This window comes from Onychomys torridus, chromosome 5, assembly GCF_903995425.1.
Source record: "Onychomys torridus chromosome 5, mOncTor1.1, whole genome shotgun sequence".
Lineage (NCBI taxonomy): Eukaryota > Metazoa > Chordata > Mammalia > Rodentia > Cricetidae > Onychomys > Onychomys torridus.
The window spans coordinates 107,058,440-107,082,006 of NC_050447.1; the positions used below are offsets into that span (position 1 = coordinate 107,058,440).

Here is a 23,567-nt window from a genome sequence, read left to right on the forward strand (position 1 = left end):
GACCTCATTTTGAGAGCATGGCCTGCACCTGGAGTTCAGCATGCACTGTCAGTCTTATTCACTATAACTGACCCAATAGCAGATCGGTGGAAAGCTGTTATTCCATTTAAGATGCTCCTGGTGAACTGTCCTACTGTTCAACTCAGCTTACACCATTATAAATACCAGAGAACGCCATTCAGCTTCTAGTCCCCAGTGGAGAGCAGCTTGCCCAGCCCGTTCTTATCACTGATGCTGCTGTACTCCGGTCATGCATGAACCCACAGGTTCTGAGGCACCGGATACCTGCAGCTCTGTTACAAAGGAAGACTATCTCCAGATCAGGGTTCACAGGCAGCCCTGACCATGCTGGGGAGTGAAGTAAAAATGCCATATCCCACCTCTGGATACAAGGAGAATGGTAGCAGAGAGATAACACCAGCACTCCTCGAACTGGAAAGATGTCACTGTGAGTAGGAAGCCAGAAAGCCAACACACACACACACACACACACACACACACACACACACACACACACCAAACAAACAACCCCTAAAACCCAAACCTAAAACAGGTGGAAACTTTTTTCTGTGTTGTTATTTATTTATTTATTTATTTATTTATTTATTTATTTATTTAGAGACAGGGTTTCTCTGTGTAGCTTTGCGCCTTTCCTGAAACTCACTCTATAGCCCAGGCTGGCCTCGAACTCAGAGATCCACCTGCCTCTGCCTCCCAAGTGCTGGGATTAAAGGCGTGTGCCACCACCGCTGGGCCTGTTGTTTATTTGCTTGTTTGTTTGTTTGTTTGTTTTTTGAGACAAGGTCTCCTTAGTACAGGCTGGTCTTGAACTTGTAACCCTCCTGTTTCAGCTTCTTAGGATACCTGGGATAACAGGCTAGCACCATCATATGCAGTTTCTGATCTATTTGAAAAGGGCCATTGCAGGACACTAAGAATTACAGTAAAGGGCTCGGGAAGGGGCCTTGGGGAGGTCAAAATCACAGGTGGGCTGGCAGCACACAAACCACAGCGGCCTGAAACCAGACGGTTCACCTGCACTGCCCAACAGCTCCCTTCTCCAGCTTCGCCAACTACAGCACTGATTCCAAGGCTTTCCACCTTCTAAGGGAGGTCCTTGGCTTTGTAGCATTTAGTTTTAATTAATTATTTTGGACCTATGGATCCTTTTCAAAGTTTCCCCCAGTGATAACACCTGCAAGGATCTTACCATGGAGTGTCATGGATAAGAGCAGCAAAGAATGTGTCCCTCAACACAGACTGTTTTATAGTTGCAGCCATTTTCCCTCCTAAATCTTGGCAACCACTATTCTGATTCCCCATTCCTGTAATTTGCTCTTTCAGGAATCATGAAGTAAATAACTTTTGGGGACTGGCCGCTCTTACTCTGGGAAATTCCCTGCGGACTGGAGCTGGGTGTATTCACAACCCATTCCTTTTTTGATTACCTAGTACTACGCTGTGGGCGTTTTGTTCTGTTTTACCCGATATATGCAGTAGCTGTGTGTGATAAAGTACAAGGCAGGAGGTCGCCCCTACCCTTCTCCCGGTACAGGCTTCCTGCCAGTCTCCCTCAGCAAGGAGCCAAACCCGTCCTGCCCACAACCAATTGGAGCCCAGAGCGGGGGCGGTACCAGGACAGGGAAATTTAGGGAAGGAAGATTGAAGTCCAGTGATCCCGCACTGACAGTCCCGAGTTGTGGGTGGGCTATTGCTCACAGGCCGCCAGAGGACAGTGTAAGGGCGGGGCGAGGGGCGGAGCCCAACGGGGGGGGGGGGGGAGAAAGCAGCCCTGGGTCCCAGTGCGCAGCCGTGGTGTCTGCGGCAAGCTTTAGGCTTTCAAGACCTGGAATCTGGTGGTGTCACAGTGCGCAGTGCTCCCTGCTGGAGGCCGAGGTGAGAGTCTGTTCACTGCTTCCCCTGGGGCTTGCATGTCCTTCCTGCAAGCGAACTTGGGAATTGGGGGCATGCCGGACAGAAGCCTCTTCTGGGTTTGAGCTTGCGAATTAGACCGTGGACTCGTGTCCCAGAGGTTCCTCGCACCTTGAGCCTTTCTTAAAATATTAGCCCACGTTACCACATTAGGCCCAGGTTCTGCTTAATACAAACGGTTGCACTTTGTCAGCCCACTTGTTAGAGAGCAGCTACGGGTCTCCGCATATTTATTACCAAAGGGGAAAAGTCAAAGAGGAGCCCAGAGCCGAATTTGTACACCGGTGCCTTCCCTTACCCTGGTGTCTTCAAGCAACTGAGGTTCACTCTGCCTTCAAGGACTGGCTCAAAAGAATATCAGTTTCTGTAACTATTAATGTGAAATTATCGGTTTCAGTAACCTCTAATCTCTGAAAATCTCAGAGAGATACAGAAAACTGAACTCGAGTGAATCATAGAAACCTCTAGTAGAGTGAAATACAGATGGGGGGTGGGGTGGGGGAAGGTAACCTAAGTGATCACAGAAAGCAGGCAGGCAATGATGTCCCTGCAGGATGACATGTTAGCTGTTAGAATGGCCAACATAGAGGCTGCCTGTGGAGAGAAGAAAGAGGCGTAGTAAATGATACAATGAAAATATCAAAATAGCTGCTGGGTGTTAAGACAATATTATATTTACCTCTAAATATCAGAGCTCATTTCATGTGACTTGGTTAACAACCACAGCCTCCCACCAAAAACAAAACAACAGCAGAAACAAAACAAAACACCTGGGTAACTTGCAGCTTCCATCTAAGGAGAACCATGAATTCATCTCTAAGCCTGAGGGTGAAGAGCCTGTGTCAGGAGACTTTGTCTATGTTTCTTCCCATTTCTTACTCTAGGAGAGTAGGAGAGTTGAGCAAGAGGAAATTCAATTCTGATGCACACACCCGCCCTCCATTTACTGTAAATGTGGAAACTGGGCTGACCGTACAGCTAGGGGTGGTGAAGCAAGAGAGGCTGCAGAGAGAGTATAGTGTGGCTGGGACGCTGCAGTCAAAGGCTCAACTAAGGCAGCTCTGGTCCCTCACTTGGGGAATCTCAGGATGTATTTTGCTCATCTGCAGTGGCCTGGGGAACCTCTGAAAACGTGGATCAGGCCATGGGGCTCTCTGTCTAAGGTCTTCGTTAATCTTAGGATAAAATCTTTACCCTACACTGTTTACTTGGTTATTCCCCATCCAGCTCCCAGGCTGCATCTCCGACCACTCACTTCAAACCACAGCCCAACTAAATAACCTTCCTTGCTGTTTCTTGAACTCTCCAGGTCAGTTCTTACTGGGGTCTTGCCCGCCCGCCCGCCCGCCTGCCTGGACTTCTCTCTTGCTCCCTTGTTGCATGGCTGGCTCCCTACCGCCATTTTTCTGTCTCTGTTCTGACGCCCTTCTGTAATGAACAGACAGAGGAAATGTGGACTTGTGGTGTCCATGTAATATTTAGTGGCTCTGAGATATGAGAGTCATCCGATTAGTGCTCTGCCAGAGATGATGCTTTTGATCTGCTCTGTAAACATGCAGTGTGAACTCTGGGAGGAACTTTGACCTCCTTCTCTAACCCCTCTCCTAGTCTTAAGGACCATCCTTTCCACAAGGCATTATAAAGAGGGGCACACTTAGCACCCTCAGCTCACAAGAATTTAACTTGCAAATAGTACTCATCAGAAAAGAAAATACTTGGCACTAACTTCCCAGGAGGTCAAGGTCAATTCTGACTTTGAAAAGGTCAGACTGTCCCCTGGGGAAGATGTCACCCAGCCTGGAGCATTCCACCCACTGACCCAGCATAACCCTAGGTATCTTCCAAAAGCCCTCAGCACCTAGCATGCCACCACTATCCCCAAAGGAAGGTTTAAGACAGAGAAATCACCACCACTTTCCCCAAGGCTGTCCTTGAAAAAATAAGTCCATTTCCTCCCCCCAGCCCTGTAGAGCAGCATGTAATATGAGCATGGTAACACTGATTGGTTTTCTATTGAATGTGGCAAACATCTTTCATCCTAATGAAGTATTTCTTCAGGGTGTCACTGCTGCCATCATCACCAGCAATTCCCACTGGTCAAGGATGATCTTGAACTCCTGATCCAGGATTACTGGCATGTTCTACCATACCCCAAGCTCTGTTCAGACCCTACTTTTGATTCTTTTGAGCAGATAATCAGAAGTGAAACTAGAGAGCATAGTGATTTCCTGTTTAATTTTTAAGGAGCCTCTCAGTTGCCTTCCATAGAAGCTGCACCATTTTATACCTTACCAACACTGAAACAGTCTCTTTACCTGCCACCAAGTCTTGCTATTTGATTTTAGCCATATTTCCCTAATGACTAATATGCCTTTCCACATGCTTAAAGTTCGTTTATATAACTTTGGGGGAAAGTCTGGTCAAGTCTCTCCCCATTTCTGAGTTGGGCTGTTTGGTTTTTCACTTTTATCTGAGTGTTTTGTTTTTTCCTGCCAATATCAGAAGATATTGTATATTAGTTACTTTTCTGTCGCTGTGACAAAACACCATGACCAAAGGTGACTCGTAGAACAGAGTGTGTTGTGGCCCATGGCTTCAGGGATGACAAGGGAACATGGCAGCAAGCAGCAGGCATGATGACAGCAGCAGGAACCTGGGAGTTCACGTCTAAATCACAAGCAGGATGCAAAGTGAGCGAACCAGGAATGGGGCAAAGCTATCTAGTCCCAAAGCCTGCCCCAGTGTTTACTCCTCCAGCAAGGCTGCACCCCGCAACCTCTCCAAAGAGTATCACCAAATGTAAACCATGCAAACCAATAATCCTCCCTCCAGAAAGTTGTTTTGGAGATGGTCAGTCAAGAGAGTGATGACACAAGCCTCCTTGTCTCTACAGCCCATTAGGGAGTACATTTTATCCAAAATCTTTTGCTGAAGAGGAGGGTGCTGGAGATTAAACTCCAGGCCTTGCACATGCTAAGCATATGTTCTACCACTGATCTCCACCCAGAGTCCCCTAGAATCATACTACATTATAGCCACCATCTATATGTGCTATCTTTCTTACTTTTCTGGGCCACCCTGTAACTCTAGATGGAAGACTGAAGCACCCAAGTGGCCTTATTTATAGTTGAGAAAAGGGCCCAGTAATGCACAGTGACACCACCCTGTTGACTTCCCAGGTACCCTTCATCTTATCAGCCTCACTAGCTAAAAGGGAAATCTTGGGATGCAGGAAGGCTGGCTGAGGAGCCACTACTCAAATGTTTATCTGATATATAAATGTTTATCAAATGTTCATTTCCCAGGAGTTCTTCTATAGCTGCCTGCATGGAAAGTCCAAATCCTTTCAGAAAACACAGAAAAGCACTGGTTTGGCACTGTGTGTGGTTTATACCAGGAGCCCACTTCTCCAGAGGCTGCCTCACCCTCTGGGAAGCCTGTGTTTGGATGTGTTTGTGAAGCAGCCACTGTGAGGCCTATACTTGGTATCCTGACCTCAGCCCTATCTTCCATTCCTCCTCTGAGTTTATTTTCTCTTCCAGAGTGTTGCAGTCACCAAAAAGAGAGTTCCTGAAATTTTGGGCTACTCTGCCAAATCAGAGAATCCATCTCCTCCAACATGGCAGGTAATGACCTGTTATGGGGGCATTAGACATTTAGCGAGAAATTCTGTCATTTGTTATTAAAAATCCCAAGCAACCTAGATGCATATATGTACCTTCTTGGTTTATGACATGGATCACTGCATGTAATTATTTTCTTTCATATTTTTACTTTGTCCATTTCAACCTCCTCCAGAAAAAGTGGGACACACGGCTATCCTGTCATTGTCCAGAAACCATCCTTAGGATGGGCAAACTGAGGAAATGGGCTTCTATTTTAGACCAAGGTTTGAGTCCATCTTTACCTTTCCCCTCCTTCTGCAGTACTGGGGACCAAACTCAGCACCACATGCACCAGAAGGACATGTCTATTACTGAACCCACCTCCAGTGCTTGTTTATTATGTATATGAACACATCAGAGACACACACGTAATTTTACAACTCATTATTTTTTACTCAGTAATATATAACATTGTAATTCTTTCACTTTAAACATGTAGATTCACCTTATTGTACATGTTATGGTATAGATTTGGGTTTTTCCTTTGCTTTTACAATATTTGTTTGTACATGCCAGAAAAGCACTCTACTGAGCTATATTCTGTCCCTTTACCTAGCTTTGGATTTTTCACCTTTGGTACTACTGATATTTGAGACGGGATCAGTTTTACAGGTGCCGTCTTATAGTGTATTTAGCACTGTCTCTGGGCTGTGCCCATTAGATGCCAGAAGTAACCAGTTATGGCAATTAAAAACATCGCCACCTTTGACAGCAGTGCCTGTGACTGGTAATGCTGCCCCGAATTGAGAAGCAGTGATGTAGGTATTTCATTTATATCCATTCTCTTGGCGAGCCTTCAAAGTACAGTTTCTTTATAGCACTGTAGAATTAGAAAGTAAAATAAAACCTAATAAGTAAGCCATCACATGGAATTCAACCTTTACACTCAGATGAATGTCCTGAAACTGCTTCAAACTAATGTGTTTTCTATTCAGGACCTAGACTAGAAAGTTCAAACCAAGACTTTAACATCTTAGTGCCAGAGAGATTGCCAGTAAAGTGCTTGCCAAACACACATGAGACCTGAGTTCAGATTCACAGTACCCACACAAAACCCAGGCACAGGAGCACTTATCTGTAACCCAGCATGCAGAAAGAGGCATTCCTGGAGCTCTCTGTCCAGCCACTCTAGCCAAATCAGTTCAATGAGAGACTATCTCAAAAAATATGGCAGAAAGCCACTGAAGAAGACACCTGACACAGACCTCTGGCCTCTATAACGTAGGTGTACTCACATTCACATGCACCCATACACACACAAGAGTTTTACTGTATGTGTGTGTGCATGCTCATGTGTGTGTGTGTGTGTGTGTGTGTGTGTGTGTGTGTGTGTGTACACGCACACATGCATATTCCATGTGTGTGCACATGAGAAGGCCAAAGGTTGACACTGGATATCTTCCTCACTCATTCTCCTCCTGATTGTTAAAAATTCTCTTATTATGTATATGAGTGTTTGCATGTATGTCTGTGTACCACATGCATGTCTTGCATCCACAGAGGTCAGAAGAGGACATTGGGTCTTCTGCAACTACAGTTACAGATGATTGTGAACTGCCAATGTAGGTGTTGAGAACTGAACCCAGGTCCTCTGGAAGAGCTCCACTGAGCCATCTCTCCAGTCCCCTCAACCTTATTTTTAAATACAGGGTCTGTAATGGAATCTGCAGCACATGGATTGACCTAGACTGGCTAGCCTCTGAGCTCCCAGTATTCTCTTATCTCTAACCCCCCTATAAAGTACTGGTGTTACAGGCATGTTCTGACACCTTTGGGTGGGTGCTAGGATCCAAATTCAGGTCCTTTGTGGCCTGCTCTTAGAATCTTCTCGTCTCACTGTCACCACCAAAAGAGGTTCCACAAGGCTGTCTCCCTCAAGACACCAGGGTCTGCTTTACCCCACTTTATTTAAATGTCAGGTGTCCATGGACCTGGGGGATATGGAAGCAGAATACACCAGCCACAGGAGATCAGTTCCTTTTATTTTTTTTGTTTTGTTTTCTGTTATAGAGAAAGGCTAAAACTTGTCATAAAGGCTATCCAAACTGAGCAGGCTTTTTAAAGATTTTAGTTGTATGTTTTCTAAGGAGTCATAGTTTAGTTCGTTTTATTTATGAGTAAAGGTTGACTATCTCAATCCAAAAATACAATTTTGAGCACATGATTACCAAATCTCCAGAGTCAAAAAGATTGGGTTCATGAGCATTTACAATTTTGAATTTTAAAGTTTGGGGTATTTGACTTATAAAGTCTATACAAATATTGCAAAGTCTGAAAAAGCCAAATTCCAAATCATTTCTGGTCCCAAGCATTTAAAAAATAGGAGCTACTCGATTTGTATTAGTAAGCCCAAGTTACAGCACACTATAATAGTACTAAAATATTATTTTATCACCCATTTAAAAGGTTGCTGCTTCCTTTGTTTCAATGCAGTGATATACCTATACATCACTTTCACCCTAGTCTTCACTGAGTTTTGACAAAAAGATGTGTTCTTCAAAGAAAACATCTCTTCTCCTGGTACAGGTAAGAAAGTGCTCATCATCTATGCACACCAAGAACCCAAGTCCTTAAATGGGTCCCTGAAGAAAGTGGCTGTTGAAGAACTGAGCAAGCAGGGATGCACAGTCACTGTGTCTGACTTATATGCCATGAACTTTGAGCCGAGGGCCACAAGAAATGATATCACTGGTGAGTCTGGGCTTAAAATTTTCTGTGTTTTATAATTTTTTTATTTTATATGCATTGGTACTTTGCTTGCACATATGTCTGTGTGAGTGTGTCAGATATTGGAGTTACAGACAGTTGTGAGCTGCCATGTGGATGCTGGGAATTGAACTCAAGACTTCTGGAAGAGCAGTCAGTGCTCTTAACCGCCGAGCCATCTCTCCAGCCCCCGTATTTTATAATTTTTTAAAATATCAACAGTATCTAACTGTTGCTTCATGACCTCAAGTCTCAAGTCAAGAGTTCATGGTGAAAGACTCTGTCATCCTCTGTCTCCCAGCAACCCAATTCCTCTGCTCCCAACATAGCATGGTTTCTTTTAAAAGAAAGATTATTCTATTTAATTATGTGTATGTCTATGTGAGGGTAGGTGCAGATGCATGTGGTTGTCTGCAGAGGCCAGAAGTGAACCTGGAGCTAGAGTTACAGGCAGTTGTGAGCCTCTGGACATTGGTGGACATTGGTGCTAGGACTTGAATCTGGGTCCTTTTCAGAAGCAGTATGTGCTACCTCTCCAGCCCCATTCTCTGTGTTTTCAGAGATATCTGTGCCATGCAAGCAAGTATGAGGGTTGCGTTAGTCATCTTCTTCACCTCTCACAGAACACTGGGCTTACAGTTCTAGGACAGTGGCTGGATACATTTGGATCATTGCTGCAATGGCTTCTAAGTACCTGGGAACCTGAACACAATGAAATTAATTCTGGGGAAATAGCTTCCTAGGATTTGAACATTTTCAATAAGATCAGGCAGTAGGCAAGCCTGCAGGGCATTGTCTTAATTAGTGATTGAGAAGGAGGGCCCAGCCTGTATGGGTTGGGCCACCTCTGTACTGGTGATCCTGGGTTCTATAAGAAAGCAAGCTGAGCAAGCCATAAAGAGGAAGCCAGTGATCAGCACCCCTCCATGGCCTCTGCATCAGCTACTGCCTCCAGGTTCCTGCCCTTGTTGAGTTCCTGTCCTGATTTCCTCCAATGCTGAAGAGTGATGTGGAAGTATAAGCCAAATAAACCCTTTCCTCCCCAAGTTGCTTTGGTCATGGTGTTTCATCATAGTAGTAGTGTCTTAACTAAGGCAGAATTTAATACCAGGAGTCGGGGTACTGCTGACAGACCTAACCATGTTGTTTTGGGGAAGATTGTGAAAGGACTTTGGAACTTTGGGTGAGAAAAGCCATTGAATAGTTGAAGCTTGGTGAGATGTTCTGTAGAAGCTTGGAGAAAAAGGATGTTAAGAGAAATGCAGACAATAGAGACCTGGGTTGTGAAGTTCCAGAGGAAGTTTGAGAGTTGCTAAAAGACTATTGGAGCCATTGCATAATTACTATTTTGAATTAAGATTCTGTAGTTTTGGTCAGCTGGGGCTGAAGACTCAGCCATGATTAACAAGAGACCAGTACCATTGAAGTGAAACCTTTACTTTACTGGGTGTCTTAGTCACTGCTCTATTGCTGTGAAGAGACACCAAGGCAACACTTATAAAAGAAAGCATTTAATTGGGACCTTGCTTACAGTTTCAGAGGGTTAGTCTGTCATCATCATGGCAGTGAACATGGTGGCATACATGGGGGACAGGCATGGTACTGGATAAGTAGCTTAGAGTTACATCCTGGTCTTTAGGCAGCAAGCAAGACAATGAATCTGTTGTGGGATATTGAAACCTCGAAGTCCACTCCCAGTGACACACTTCCTCCAACAAGGTTACATCTTTTAATCTTTCTCAGTCTACCAACTCATGACTAAGCATTCAAATATATGAGCCTATGGTGACCAATTCTTTCAAACCACCACACTGGGACAATTGATGCTGGTCAGCAAGAGCTGAGAAATTAGCAGTAATTAAAAAGAAACCAGCATCATTGAGGTGAAATCTTCTGGGAAGTATTTCCTGAGAGTCAGCACACAGAATAATATATATATGTATCTATACATCTATATCTATATATCTATAATTTAATATTCTTATCAATCTAGGTCAATGTCACTTCCTAGTTTTTGTAATTGTTTTTACTTTAGTTTTCCTTAAAGTCTTTTAAGTCAGCATTCCAGATCAAAAGAAGAAACCTGGTGATATTTTTGCTGCAGTTCCATTAAGTATATAGGTGAACTTAGGAAGAATTCCCCTTCTGTGATGCTGTCTCTTGCTCTCCAAGAGAATGATGTGACCTTTCATTTGCTCTGCATTTTCTCCCTCACTTCCTTCCCCCTTTCTTCAAGGAAGAACTCAGGTTTACTGAGATGTTTTAACATATGGATTTTGATAGGTGTACACTCAACCAATCCTAACTTTCTTTTTTTGTTGTTTTTTGTTTGTTTGTTTGTTTGTTTTGAGACAGGGTTTCACTGTGTAACAAGCCTTGGCTGTACCGGAACTTGATTTGTAGACCAGGCTGGCCTTGAACTCAGAGATCTCCCAAGTGTTGGGATCAAGGGCATATACCACCACTACACAGCTCTTTCTTACTGTTAGTAATGCTTTAATTGATTCTATGGGGCTCTCCAGACATGTGAACAACTATCAGCAAATAATTTCACCTCATTTTTTCCAGTATTTAATGCCCCCAATTTGAAGGTGCTCATTGTCTATTGTGTAGAGTATACCTCCAGATACAGTCTGTAATATTCATCACAATCTTTCTTTTTATATTTATGTGTATGTGTGCTTGCTTGCCTATATGTACACCACACGCATGCAGGTGCCCGAGGAGGCTGGAAGAGAACTCCTGGAATTGGAGTTACAGAAGGTTATGACGTATGGGTGCTGAAAACCAAATCCTGATCCTCTTCAAGAGCACCAAGTGCTTTCAACCACTGAGCCATCTCTCCACCTCCCCTCCTCCCTTTACTTAATATACCAGTTCAGGCTGGGGATATATCACAACAGTTGAATGCTTGATAAGCATGTGCAAAGCCAATACTATTTTCTCTTAATAAACAGCAGCACAGGGACTAAGGAAATAGAAAGTAAGATAAGAAGTCATAATTGTAAGCTAATAAACTAATACATATTCATGCCAAAATATAGGTGATAAGATTAAAAGTGCAAGCAAATTCTATACCATTTTATATCCACCCACCAATTATAGTGTCAGAACCAGTTCCCTTGGATACTGAAGGAATACTGTTAGTACAAATGACCTACGTGGATTTGCTCTGCATGTAAAGTGTTGGCCACACCCCAACTGATAACCTCTCCAGTACATCCTAGCCTCTTCCCTATCATACTTATGGTCTAAGTAAAGCACAGAAAAATAGAATGCAAAGAAATGCTCAACTTTTTTTCAGTTATGAAGATATTGAAGGACTGACCCACTTTCCATTGAGATTCTTCTCAGAGGTCTTGAGTTTGCAACCTCTAGTCTTGATGCTATGCAGTGGAGATCACACCTGAGTCTTAGGCTACCCTACCTGTAGGGCCACTTCTGCTACTTGGGACTCATAATATGGCACTCACTAAGTACCTAGCTTCTCACAAGTCTTGGCTTCCTCTCTACTAAACCAGGAATTATAGTGATCTCATGGGTTGTTAGGAAGATAAGAAAAGTGACGGGTGCAGAGCACAGCTCCTGACAGGTAGGAAGCACTGTCAGTGCGGTTCTCCCAGCCTTCTCTATCCTTAGCCTGGTCTCAAGGCTGAGCTTCTGGCCAGGTCACAGCAACCCCAAGACTTTTGTGAGGCCAGACCACATTTTTGGGGGGGAAGGAACTGTAACAAGGGAACTGGGATTGGGACAAGCTGGGGACACTCACCTAGGACTGAGAAGTTGACCTCTTCCTTCCTAGGTGCCCTCTCTAATCCTGAGGTCTTCAGATATGGGATAGAGACCTATGAAGCCTACAAGAAGACAGCTTTGACCAATGACATACTTGAGGAGCAGAGAAAGGTGAAAGAAGCTGATCTAGTGATATTTCAGGTTTGCTTTTTCCTCAGATTAATGAGTAGGTTCATCCTATGAACAAACATTTGAACATTACATTTGGAACGAGTGATTTTTTTGCACATGTACATGGTTACTTGAAATACCTTTCCTAGTTAGAATACTTTCCTACTTTTATAAAGAGATCCTTATAGTCAGTGTTATTCAAACCTCTGACTCCATAAGTCAGTATGATTCAAGAATGTACCCATTGGCCCAGTGGTCCCAGAAGCATCTGAATCATGCCAGTCTTTCTGCTTTTATCCTCCCAAAGCCCCTGTCCCAGACATGCCAGCTAGCTGGGAACCAGCTTTCTCTTCACAACTGTTTATCAAGGCAGTTTAGGCCAACTCCTGCATTAAATGCCCTGACCACTAACAGGACAACCTCTCACTAGTTACTACATACACACACACACACACACACACACACACACACACACATATATATATCAGACTGGTGTATATATCCCAAGAAGGAGAAGCCACTACAGAAGGAACTAGCCCCATAGACTGACTTCCAGAAGTACTAACTCAATCAGACCACTCCTGCCAGCATTGGACAGGATGCAGATAATAACATGGGCCTATAATATGGATAGTCAGATAAGTGTGTGATTCTAAAGAGTTGCTGCACTGATGAAAATCCAAGTCAAACTCAACAGGAACTGGGGCTAAGTATATAAGGGCACTGCTCACCTGAGTCCTCTGAGCAAGAACAATCATGGCAGCACTTCTGGAGTGCTCTGCTCTCCCCAGATTTCCATCATGCGAGGACATTACTGACCGAAAGTCTCTGTTTTAGTTTGTGTTACTATTGTGATAAAACCACATGACCAAAAGCCAAGTTGGGGAGAAAAGGGTTTATTTGACTTACACTTCTACATTCATAGGCCACCATGGAAGGAAGCCAGGACAGAAACTCAAATAGGGTGAGAATCTGGAGGCAGGAGATGATGCACAAGCCATGAGTGTTGCTTCCTGGCTTGCTCAGCCTGTTTCCTTACAGAACCGAGGACCACCAGCCCAGGGGTGGCACCACCCACAATGGACTGAGCCCTCTCACATCAATCACTAATTTAGAAAATGCTCTACAGGCTTGCCTGCAGCATGATCTTATAGAGGTATTTTCTTAATTGGGCTCCCTCCTCTTGGATGACTTTAGTTTATGTCAAGTTGACATAAAACTACCCAGCACACATCCTCACTGTCTACTTTGTGGCTAGTATAAGGAACTGTCATCGGGAGACCATCACTGGAATAGCAACTGGACCCAGTCAGCTTACCTTTAGCCCCACTGTGCCCATGTTGTGCCCACTGAGAAGATCCTATAGGCTACCTTTGCCTGCTGGGTGCCCTGAAAGGAGAGGTCAGTGGGACTAAAGTATGAATCCTGAGTCAGAGCGTAGTTTGTTTCTTCTTGTTGTCTATCCCTAGTTCCCACTATACTGGTTCAGCGTTCCAGCAATCCTAAAAGGCTGGATGGATAGGGTGCTGTGCCAAGGGTTTGCCTTCGACATCCCAGGCTTTTATGACTCTGGTTTTCTCAAGGTATGTTCTCTGGGGATAAGGATTGCTACAGATCCTTCCAGTGGGAGGAAGGGGAGGGAGGGGGTGGGGAGGGAATCTATCAACTTACATTTCTAGTTTGCATCTTTGTATTAGGTAAGTAAATATTCATTAAGCACTTAATGTATGCACAGCACACTTCATGGATGATAAGTGCATCCTTTTTTAAATTCACAGAGCTTTTTGATTATGGGGGATATGCATCTACACTAATCTACTCACAAGGAAAGGGAACTATGGGGCTAAGTACTGGGCAAGAGTGACATGGACAGTACCATTTTCAGCCCCAACCTCAGGGTACCGACTCTGTGATAGTCTGGCTGGTTTTACACTATTTTATACTTTTGGGCTCCATATGCCCACCTTGGGTGGGGGGATAATCACACACATCCTATATTTTAGGAGAGGGTGTGGATAACCTAGTAGGTACCATGCATTGTATCTGTAAATGTCTTACTGAGAGGGCTTTCTACTAAGCAAATGACTTTACATTCTAAAAGCTTCAAGAATTAAGTGTGTATGAGGAAAATGAGTCAAGTAACCAAGACACTGACCTTCACTGCATGTGAGCTTCACTCACCTTCCCATCAGCCCTGTGGTCAGTTTCTCAGTTCTCACAGGGTCTCTGAAACCTAGTTCTCTCTACAAGTTTGATATTCACTTGTCCCTTTGGTGCCTGTTCTGTCCCCATCCCTGTTAAGGAATTAGCTGTCACCTTTAGATGGAACTGTGGGACCTGGAGAGATTACATTTGTCTACCCTGGAAGGAACCTGACTTCAGACTCCCTACCGACCATCATATCTGTACGATGTCCCAGGAGCACTGTTTCCTCTTCTGGCAGCCCCATGATGCATTTACTTTCTCTCCTGCCTGCAGGGTAAATTAGCTCTCCTTTCCTTAACCACGGGAGGTACGGCTGAGATGTACACAAAAGATGGAGTCAGTGGAGATTTCCGGTACTTCCTATGGCCACTCCAGGTAAACGGGCCTTGTGAGCCTTCTCTGCTTTGCTGGTGCACTGGACACTCCCCCTCCCTACTGCACCTTATATATACATACGCCTTGTAAGCTTGACATTCCCTTTGACTCGGAACTAGATAGAGAAAATAATACGTTATCCTTATTTTTTAATTGGTAGCAGTTTAAAGCCTGGCTAAAAGGAAAGACATACAACTTTTAATAACACTTGACCCAAAGTTAAGCCAAACCTGGTTAGCCTACTGTAGGCTTTCTGGGGATTGTGATAGCCTTGAGGTGGCACCAGGTGTGTGGGTGTCAGTGATGAGCAACACCAAGACCTGGAGAGCCCTCCACAGACTTACAATGCTGTATGAAGCTAGCACCACCTTAGCCTGAGTGAGAGGTACTACAGACCCTGTGATCTGGATGGCTTCACTTGGGCCTCTGAACAACCTGGAAGATGAATGGCTAAAGAATAACCATCTACTGAGGGGAAAGGCGATGGCAGAGGGACAGCAGGCTAGAATGTCCATGTGTATGGAACTCCCCAGTGAGGGAAAGAGAACATGAGGCAGACCTCAGAGCAAAGACTCTTAGGAGACCTGGGAAGCCAAATGGATGTGCTCTTTCATATGGTGAGGAGGGATGCCTGTCTAGGTGTGAGGAAGGCTTGTACTTAATAGCTGGAGTGATTGCTTTTGTGAATGTAGACATTATGGACAGAAGATGCAGGTATGAGTCTATGGTATAGCAAGTGTATACACAAAGCCTTGAGTTTGAGCTCCAGCTCCCTATAAGCTGGTTGTGAGAATACATATCCATAATCACCATTTGGGAGGTGGAGGCAGGAGGATCAGAAGTTCAAAGTAATCCTTAGCTACACAAGTTTGAGACCCACCTGAAATATAGGAGTCCTTGTCTCAAAATAATAAATAAAAATTAGGAATTGTCCCTTTTCTTTCTAGGTTCACATTTCTTACACCCCACTTCTATTGAGATGTTGGCATTTTTATTCATTTATTTATTTATTTTGGGTTTTTTCGAGACAGGGTTTCTCTGTGTAACTTTGGAGCCTGTCCTGGAACTCACTCTGTAGACCAGGGGGTCCTCAAACTCACAGAGATCTGCCTGCCTCTGCCTCCCGAGTGCTGGGATTAAAGGCGTGTGCCACCACTGCCCCGCAAGATGTTGGCATTTTTCAGCTCACTGTTAGCTCTCTCTCCTCTCTCTCTCTCCCTGTTAATGAAATTATTCTATTATACCTTTTCAAAAACAGTAAGAGTTTCCTTTACATAGATAGTATATTGTGGGGCGTTTACCCACCAACCTCACAGCTCCCCAGAGATTTCTTGAGTGTGAGCAGCAGGAAATATATTAGATAGGATTTATATTGCAGAGATAAACAGATAGAAAATACAGGATAGCCTCGAGAGGGCCTGGAACCTTTTCCAATGGCCCCAACTGTCTCTGCCCCAGGGTATTTATAGAGATGCCAAGGGGTGGAGCAAAAGACCTCCTCCCACAGCACAGCACATTTCAGATACCTGCACTCATGCCTGTGGCCCTAATCATCCTCTATGTGGACCTGCTGGGTAAAGCCACAAGGAACCCGAAAACGCCCCCCCCCCCCCCAGTATATAATTAGGTTCACTCCTTGCCTTTGTTGTTTGCTCTTCTGTGTGTTATGGATGGGTGTGTATGTGTGTGTATGCGTATGCATGCGTATGCACACACATGCATACGCATGCCCATGCATGCATGTGTGAATGCTACAGGTCAGTTTCAGGTTTCTTCCTTGATCACTTTCCACCTTATTTTTTGAGATCACATCTCCCATTGATACCAGTGCTTGCTGCTTTGGCCGGACTGTATGGCCAGGAAGCCCTGGGATCTGCCTATCTTTGCCCCTCTCCTACATATACTGGAGTTACAGATCCAGTTTTTTTTATGATTAGCGTTCAGAATCAGGGCCTTACCCTTGTACAGTAAGCATTTAACCATCTGAGCTGTCTCCCTGGCTCACTGTTACCACTTTAAATTTAACAATCTAAAAGTTCCTTTTGTATTTATGAGGGCTATTGGTTTCCCCCTCTCTTTTTCACCCAGTCCATTTGCTGAGTTCTCCTCCTGATGATAATTAATGTTTTAAATTTTTTATTTAATTTTTTACAATTACATTATTTATTGAGGCAGAGGAGAGCAGGGGCTCCATGCCACAGCATCCACATGGAGATTAGAGAATGACTTTCAGGAGTTGGTTCTCTCCATGGGGGTCCTGAGGATCAAACTTAGGTCATCAGGCTTGGCAGCCTATGCCCTTAGCCACTGAGACATCTTACCAGCCCCATAAATTATTTTTTTAAAAAGATTTTTTTTATGTGTTTGAGTATTTTGCTTGCATGTATGTTGTACATCACATGTGTGCAGTGCCCACAGAGGGCAGAAGAAAGTATTTGAGCCTCTGGGACTGGAGTTACAGACAGCTGTGAATTGCCATGTGGGTGCTGGTAACCAAACTCTGATTACAAGAAAGAGCATCAAGTGCTCTTAACTGCTGAACTATTTCTCCAGCCCCCAATAGTGGATTTTTCACAGCTGATTTCCAATAAATAAAATCATGTCATCTATCAGAAAATAATATAACAGCATGTATGTAGGCTTTTTGTCCTCTAACTTCACCTGACAGGGAATGCTTGGATGAGGGTGTAAGTTTTGAAGAGCATAGTGCAGAAAACCAAGTGTGCTGTTTCTAGGGAGAAACTAGGCTCTTTCTGAAAGGTGATTACAATTAGTGGGTAAGTGCTGCTCCATGAAAGGCAATTACCCTGTGAGCTTCCTTCTCTGAAGGCTACCCATTCTCATACATGTCACTGACTAAGCTTAAATCTGGTTTTAAAAACATGTACTTTACCTAGTTTATAACAACATATAGTAGAAGAAAGGTAAACAATATGAAAAAATTTAAAGTCCACTTAATCTACACTTCCAGAAAGAATTATTTGTAATTTATTTCCTAATGGCCTAGATAGATCCTTACATAAAAAATGTTTACTAGTTTGTTATTGTTGTACATAAATAGTATATAAGAAATACTGCTTAAAATTTGTTTTAATTAACAAGAATTGTCAACAATTTCTATAACAGTACATCATAGCTAAAATAACTTCTCTGTACCTAGCATTCAATATAGCAGAATTTGCCAAATCCATTAAACTGTAATGTTTAGTGATGGACTCATTAGCCAAGTTCTTCTGCTTATGAAGCACTCTGTCCTGCAGCTATCCAGAAATGAGTTATTAATTTGTAGCATTTGTTTCATATTTCTGAAGGATTCTTCATGCCATTTCCCCTTTTTACTAATTTAATTGTGTGTACATAGAGTGTGGTTATGACCAGTTCTTTCCTTTCTGACTTCAGCATGGCATATTACACTTCTGTGGATTTAAGGTCCTTGCCCCACAGATCAGTTTTGGTATTGACGTTTCATCAGAAGAAGAAATAAAAGTGATGGTGGCATCATGGGCCCAGCGGCTGAAGAGCATCTGGAAGGAAGAGCCTATCCACTGCACACCTCCTTGGTACTTCCAAGAGTAACATTTTGTGCTGAGCATATCTAACAAGCAGCACACTGAGAGACCTAAAGTATGTGCAAAGAGAAGGTGGTGCTGTACCCAGAGATGTAGTTAACAGTGCCTACCAATGAGTGTCTTCAGTTTCATGCAACTAGATCAGATATTTCAATAATCAGCTTGGTGTGCTGTATTAGTTCTGCCCAGTTGTTATTTACTCATTTTTCATTGCTTTAATGTCTAAAATCTCTCTTGCTATTCTCAACCTTCATAGTAGAGTTTTCTGAACATGGAGGTGGATTTGTTGTTTCATTTTATTTAACCCATTGTAACTAATGTTTTAGTACTTAATTTGAATTTACTTCTTTCTTTTTCTTTTGATTTGGGGGTTATCATGAGGTTTTAATTGAATAGCAGTCTAACTTTTTTTTATTATTAAGTAAGTACACTGAGGATTTTTTTTTAACCACTTAGTACATCAAAGCCTTTGATAGTATTCTACCACTGTTTACAGTGTTACATGAATAACACTGAATAATGACTCTGAAAAAATAGGCACAGATATATGGAGATATCTCTACTGAAGACAAGGCTGTTGCTAGCACCCAGGGCCCTTGTGAATTGCTGGATCCCAGAGTACTAGGAAGTAGGAATTCTTCTGCCCTGGTCTCACAGCTCCCCATTTCCAGATTTGGATGAGAGGACAAGAATTCTGAATAAAGGGAACCTTACTGCCATCCCAGGTTTCAGAAGTCACTACACCTTGGGAGTTGATAACCTCAGCTTGGCCTCACATATCTAAGGACATGATTAATTCTGCCTCCCAAGCAGTTCCAGAGCTGAGACTTTATTCACATCTAATCAGCTATGTCACCTTACTTAAATCCTTCATCACCAGGGCAGTGGGAATTACTGCTCTACAAACAAAAGGAAATGGCCACACCATTCCCTTAGGAGCACAGGGCCTTTGTGGGTTTGCAAAATCCTTGTCTGGTGGTACCCATTGGCTGTGGCAGAGCAACAGCAGTTGGCAATTGAAGTTAAGGTGTCAGACTACCAGAAGAAAAACTCTCTGATGGGTATATCTCATTCAAGCAAGGCTTACAAGAATACAGACTCCAGAATGTCTTTTGTTTATGCTGTGCCTTCACACTGTTGCTGCTACAGTTTTCTCCGGTATCTGATATAATGTATATGTATGTGGGGAGTCCCCCACTACCTGAATTGTAGTGTATTTATCTCATTAATACACCCTAATTTTCTGGGCATTTTTATCTGTGGGTTATCTAGAAGGTGACACCTCCTTAAGCTGTATTGTGCATTTTATATCAATAATGTTAGCTTATACAGAGTTTTAATGAATACAAAGAAATGCTACACAAGTAAAGAATTATAAATTTTCCCTAAGAGCTGTTTTAGATCACAGCTCAGGTTGATCTAGAAAAATAGTTGAATTTCCTCAGCTGCCAATATAGCTGTACACTATTAGCTGATATAAAGCTTTAAAGTAGCTTTGGATTAGACCAGGTGCCTTGCTAATGGTTTTTAAGATAAACTATTCCCAGGAAAAGCAGTCTAGTTTACAAGGACATAATAGTTAGCTGTCTGATTTGCTGAACCAAGGTTAAAGGTGTACAGCAATGTAACTGCTGTGCCAGTCTCTCTTGCAAGGTCTGGCTAATAACCTAGGACAGTGATTAACTCTGTTCTATTAACTGAGTTCCTAACTTCAGTTTTATAATATGGGTATGTAACCTGAAGACTCAAAGTTCAGCCAACTAACTGTTTTTTATGTTGGGTCCTAAAATTGCACAGGTGACAGGGAGCAATTAACTGAAGTCTAGAAACAAAAACAGCTTTTGTTTAGATATACTGCAGGAGAATATTTTCCAACTGGCCAGGGCTACAGACAACAATCTGACCTCAGAGCCCTAAGGAAGAGTTGCAAGTTCCCTTTTATGGGTCTAAAGTTTGACACGGGACAGAAAAATATATTTTAAGATTTAAAATGCTTTTTGTGTCACTATGCCTTGGAGAGTGTCGAGTAAGCTTATATTAAAAGATTTAAGGTAATCCTAAATCCAAACCAAAGCATTTATGACACATTTCTCTCAATGTAAACACTCAGAGTCTGAGAAAGCCCTGCATTTTACAACTGTTAATCACAAAATATTAGTTTAAAATGTTTATTACACTCAGAAGTATAGAATGTAATACACAATTTCCTTATTTTTCTTAAGACTCTTTAGTAGTTTAGTTTTATAACTCCTTTAAAATCCTTTATAAGACTACCTCTCTATAGCAAGAAATCCACAGAGTCTGTTTAAAGGGCAAATGAATTTATTAAGGGGAAAAACTCACTGTACAGAACAGAATAGTCTTGGATTCTGGAATGCTGTTCCAGTCATCTGAGTCAGTCCCATATCCAAAACCACGAGGTAGAGAAGAGAGCACAGATGTGCATCTCAGGTCTTAAGGATCCCCAAAAGGCCACCCCCCAGGGGCAAGTACTTCAAGGTCACAGGCAGGTAGAGCAAGTTACCTGCTCCATCTCTAGGGGCAGTGCTTCAAGGTCATAGACAGAACAGTTATGCACTACTCATCTCTAGATAGATAACAGTGGTTCTTTCTTTGCAGCTGCTCATTACAGCTCACCAATCAGGGAGTTGACTGAGAAATAATGTTCCTTCCTTGCTCTTTGACAAGTTATTTAGATTTATTGCTTGTGAGTTGACAGGATGACTCTTTTTTATCATTTACTTAAGAAATGGAATGTAACCTTCAAATGTAACTCCTATATTGCCTGAAAGATTCTGTTGGGTATGTATATCTGTGAAGATCAAAGGGATTCAGATTCAACATGAAAGAATAAAGAGATAAACAATCAGAATAGATGTGAGTGGTTTTTTTTTTTTTCCTAACCCCCTGAGAAAAAGTCTTAGCTTTGCTGTGCTGTGGACTTCCCCTTTGAGCCCTGTCTGTAGCCTGGAAGCTGGTTCTTGGGCTGTGGTACTTAGCTCTGTGGAGTTCTGATCCCTGAGCAATTCTGAATAAAGTTGGGTAACAAAGAAGGAAGCATTGCTCAATGTAAGAAAGTAAGGGTGGGGGGAGTTCTGGGGAAAATCCTAGCTCTCAAGGTGGAAAAAACAAGCCCCCCCCCAAAAAAAAATGGCAAAATGCAGGGATCAGGAATAAGGTTGTTTGTGAGCAATTCAGTGATGGCGGTGGAATGGGATCCATAGAGAAACCCATCGTGTATCATGAGGCCCTCCCACTGATGAGTCTACCAGGCCAACAGCTTTGCCCTTAAAAGTGTTATTCCACCCAGATTACACTGGGTCAGTAGTAATTGGCCCAGCACCACTAATAGCTATCTAGCAAAAAAAAAATCAAGGGCTTTTCTGTGGCTGGTTCTCTGACCAGGCATTCCAATCAGAGACAAAGATTCTAAGGAAATACAGAGAAAGTGAAATTATCTTGGAAACTAACTGCTGTTTGGGTTTTGTTTCTTCGTTAGCAATACTGGATATAATGGTGAGGGGGAAAGTATCTAAAATACATATGTAAATATAGTGGATGTTTAACATGCCAGGAGCTGCTAACCTTTTCAGTAATGTGGTAGCTCACTGAATCTTTGTAGTAGCTTTGTGAGCAAGTACAGTTAGTTGTCTCACTTTATAGGCACAGAAGATGAATCAGTTAGATTAGGACTCTTACTCCAGGGTCACAGCTATAGAAGTGCATGTAGGATTTGAACCTAGACATGGCCCTCTACAGTATGTGGTACTGTGGATACTCATGTAACTCATCTCACATATCTCCCTGGTCATTCTAATGGCAATACTGACTTCCCTTTGGGTATTTTGTCCTTATGCTGAGCTATGTTGTTTTCACAGTGGTGGTCCCTCCTTGTACCCACTTGTGGTATCAGACAGATCTGACCTATATGTGTTCTGTGACCCAGAAATAACCCAAGCCAGCAAGGAAATTAAATTCAGGGACTGAACAGACATACTGAGAAATAAAGCCTTTTCTTGATGTAGGACCTGTAGTTGTGACACTATAAGTCAGAAACCATACACAGAGAGTGTCAGCCTACAACCAAAGCCATGCTGAAGGAAAGATTGCCCAAGCTATAGAGAGATAACTTCTGGTGGCATCTGTTGAAACATGGACCTATGCATGTCTGCAAGAATTAGCCATTAGCCTTCCAGTTATGTGAGATAATAGACTGCCATTGGGGCTTGAGTGGTTTGGGTTAGATTTATATCAATTACAATGGAAGCAAATCTGAGTAATTCAACAAATATGAATATATAAAAACTAGTAAAATTTAAAGCCATGCAATTTATCAAAACCTTTTTCTCCCCAGATGGGTTCAGTATATAGCAGCATCTAATAAGCAAAAGGAGAAAGGGATTAAATAACTGTCACTGGGCAAACTGGTGGGGGTAGGAGAGACTAAATACATCATTCAGTCCCAATATGACTAAGTGTCCTTAAGCACAGCAGCCAGTCCTTGGTGGTATCAGTTTTCCCATCTGTGGTGTAAAGGGGTCTAGCCTTCCATTATTATACCACCTAACAAGCAAGAAGCCAGTGTGTCCCCAGTCCTGGCATCAGTAACTGTGATAGTTAGCAGGATTGGATTAAAAATGTCTATGAGATTAGTGGAGTAGCTCTCTGGTGTGTCTGAGAGCATTTCCGATGACAATTGGATCAGGAGGCTTTCACCTAACCAAGAGATTATTAATCCCTTGATAGATTTATAAGACTTCTTTATTGGGAGATATTGAAAAATGGGAGGTAGGGCCTAGCTGGAAGAAGCAGGACACAAGCATGTCCATGGGGGCTATGCCCTGGACCCTTCCTGAATTCCCTTTTCTTCCTGTCTGAGGTGATATGACTTGTTCTCCATGGGCTGAAACTGTAAGCTCTTTCTTTCTTAGGTATTTTGGTCATAGTAGTGAAAAGCCAACAGAGTAATTTCTTTCTTGAGCCCCCAAAACAACTTGAAATCCTTGCCTGGGATCCCAAAGTCCTGGGGTGCTGACCTGAGAGGGTGTGTCCACTGCTGTGTCTAATTTTTATTGCCCTAGCCATTTCTTTTTCTTTAAGGTGGAACTGACATGCTAAAACACAATGCATCTGGCCATCTGGTTGATAAAAACTGGGCTAAACCCTAATAAGCTTCAGATTGTGTGTTGCAAATCAGATCATAAACCACCAC

The 23,567-nt window shown here is 42.9% G+C and overlaps 1 protein-coding gene across 3 annotated transcripts; it reads left to right on the forward strand.

The window, feature by feature from the left end:
• The first annotated feature begins 1,783 nt into the window (after positions 1–1,783).
• Positions 1,784–21,224, forward strand: Nqo2 (N-ribosyldihydronicotinamide:quinone reductase 2). Of its 3 annotated transcripts, XM_036188554.1 has the most exons (8): positions 1,784–1,896; positions 3,160–3,241; positions 5,475–5,558; positions 8,124–8,288; positions 12,106–12,236; positions 13,676–13,789; positions 14,685–14,786; positions 18,186–21,224. In XM_036188554.1, exons 3-8 carry the CDS (start codon positions 5,552–5,554, stop codon positions 18,360–18,362), a joined length of 696 nt encoding a protein of 231 aa, XP_036044447.1. In that variant the 5' UTR covers positions 1,784–1,896; positions 3,160–3,241; positions 5,475–5,551; the 3' UTR covers positions 18,363–21,224. The 3 variants fall into 3 exon arrangements, with proteins under 3 accessions (XP_036044447.1, XP_036044446.1, XP_036044448.1); XM_036188553.1 differs by lacking the exon at positions 3,160–3,241; XM_036188555.1 differs by lacking the exon at positions 3,160–3,241 and having other exon boundaries at positions 12,106–12,206.
• Positions 21,225–23,567: the final 2,343 nt, after the last annotated feature.

Excerpts from the sequence above, each read along its gene's own strand:
- Nqo2 (XM_036188554.1), top strand. Across the intron at positions 8,289-12,105 it reads CACAAGAAATGATATCACTG|GTGCCCTCTCTAATCCTGAG; the intron begins GTGAGTCTGGGC and ends CTTCCTTCCTAG. Across the intron at positions 12,237-13,675 it reads CTGATCTAGTGATATTTCAG|TTCCCACTATACTGGTTCAG; the intron begins GTTTGCTTTTTC and ends GTCTATCCCTAG.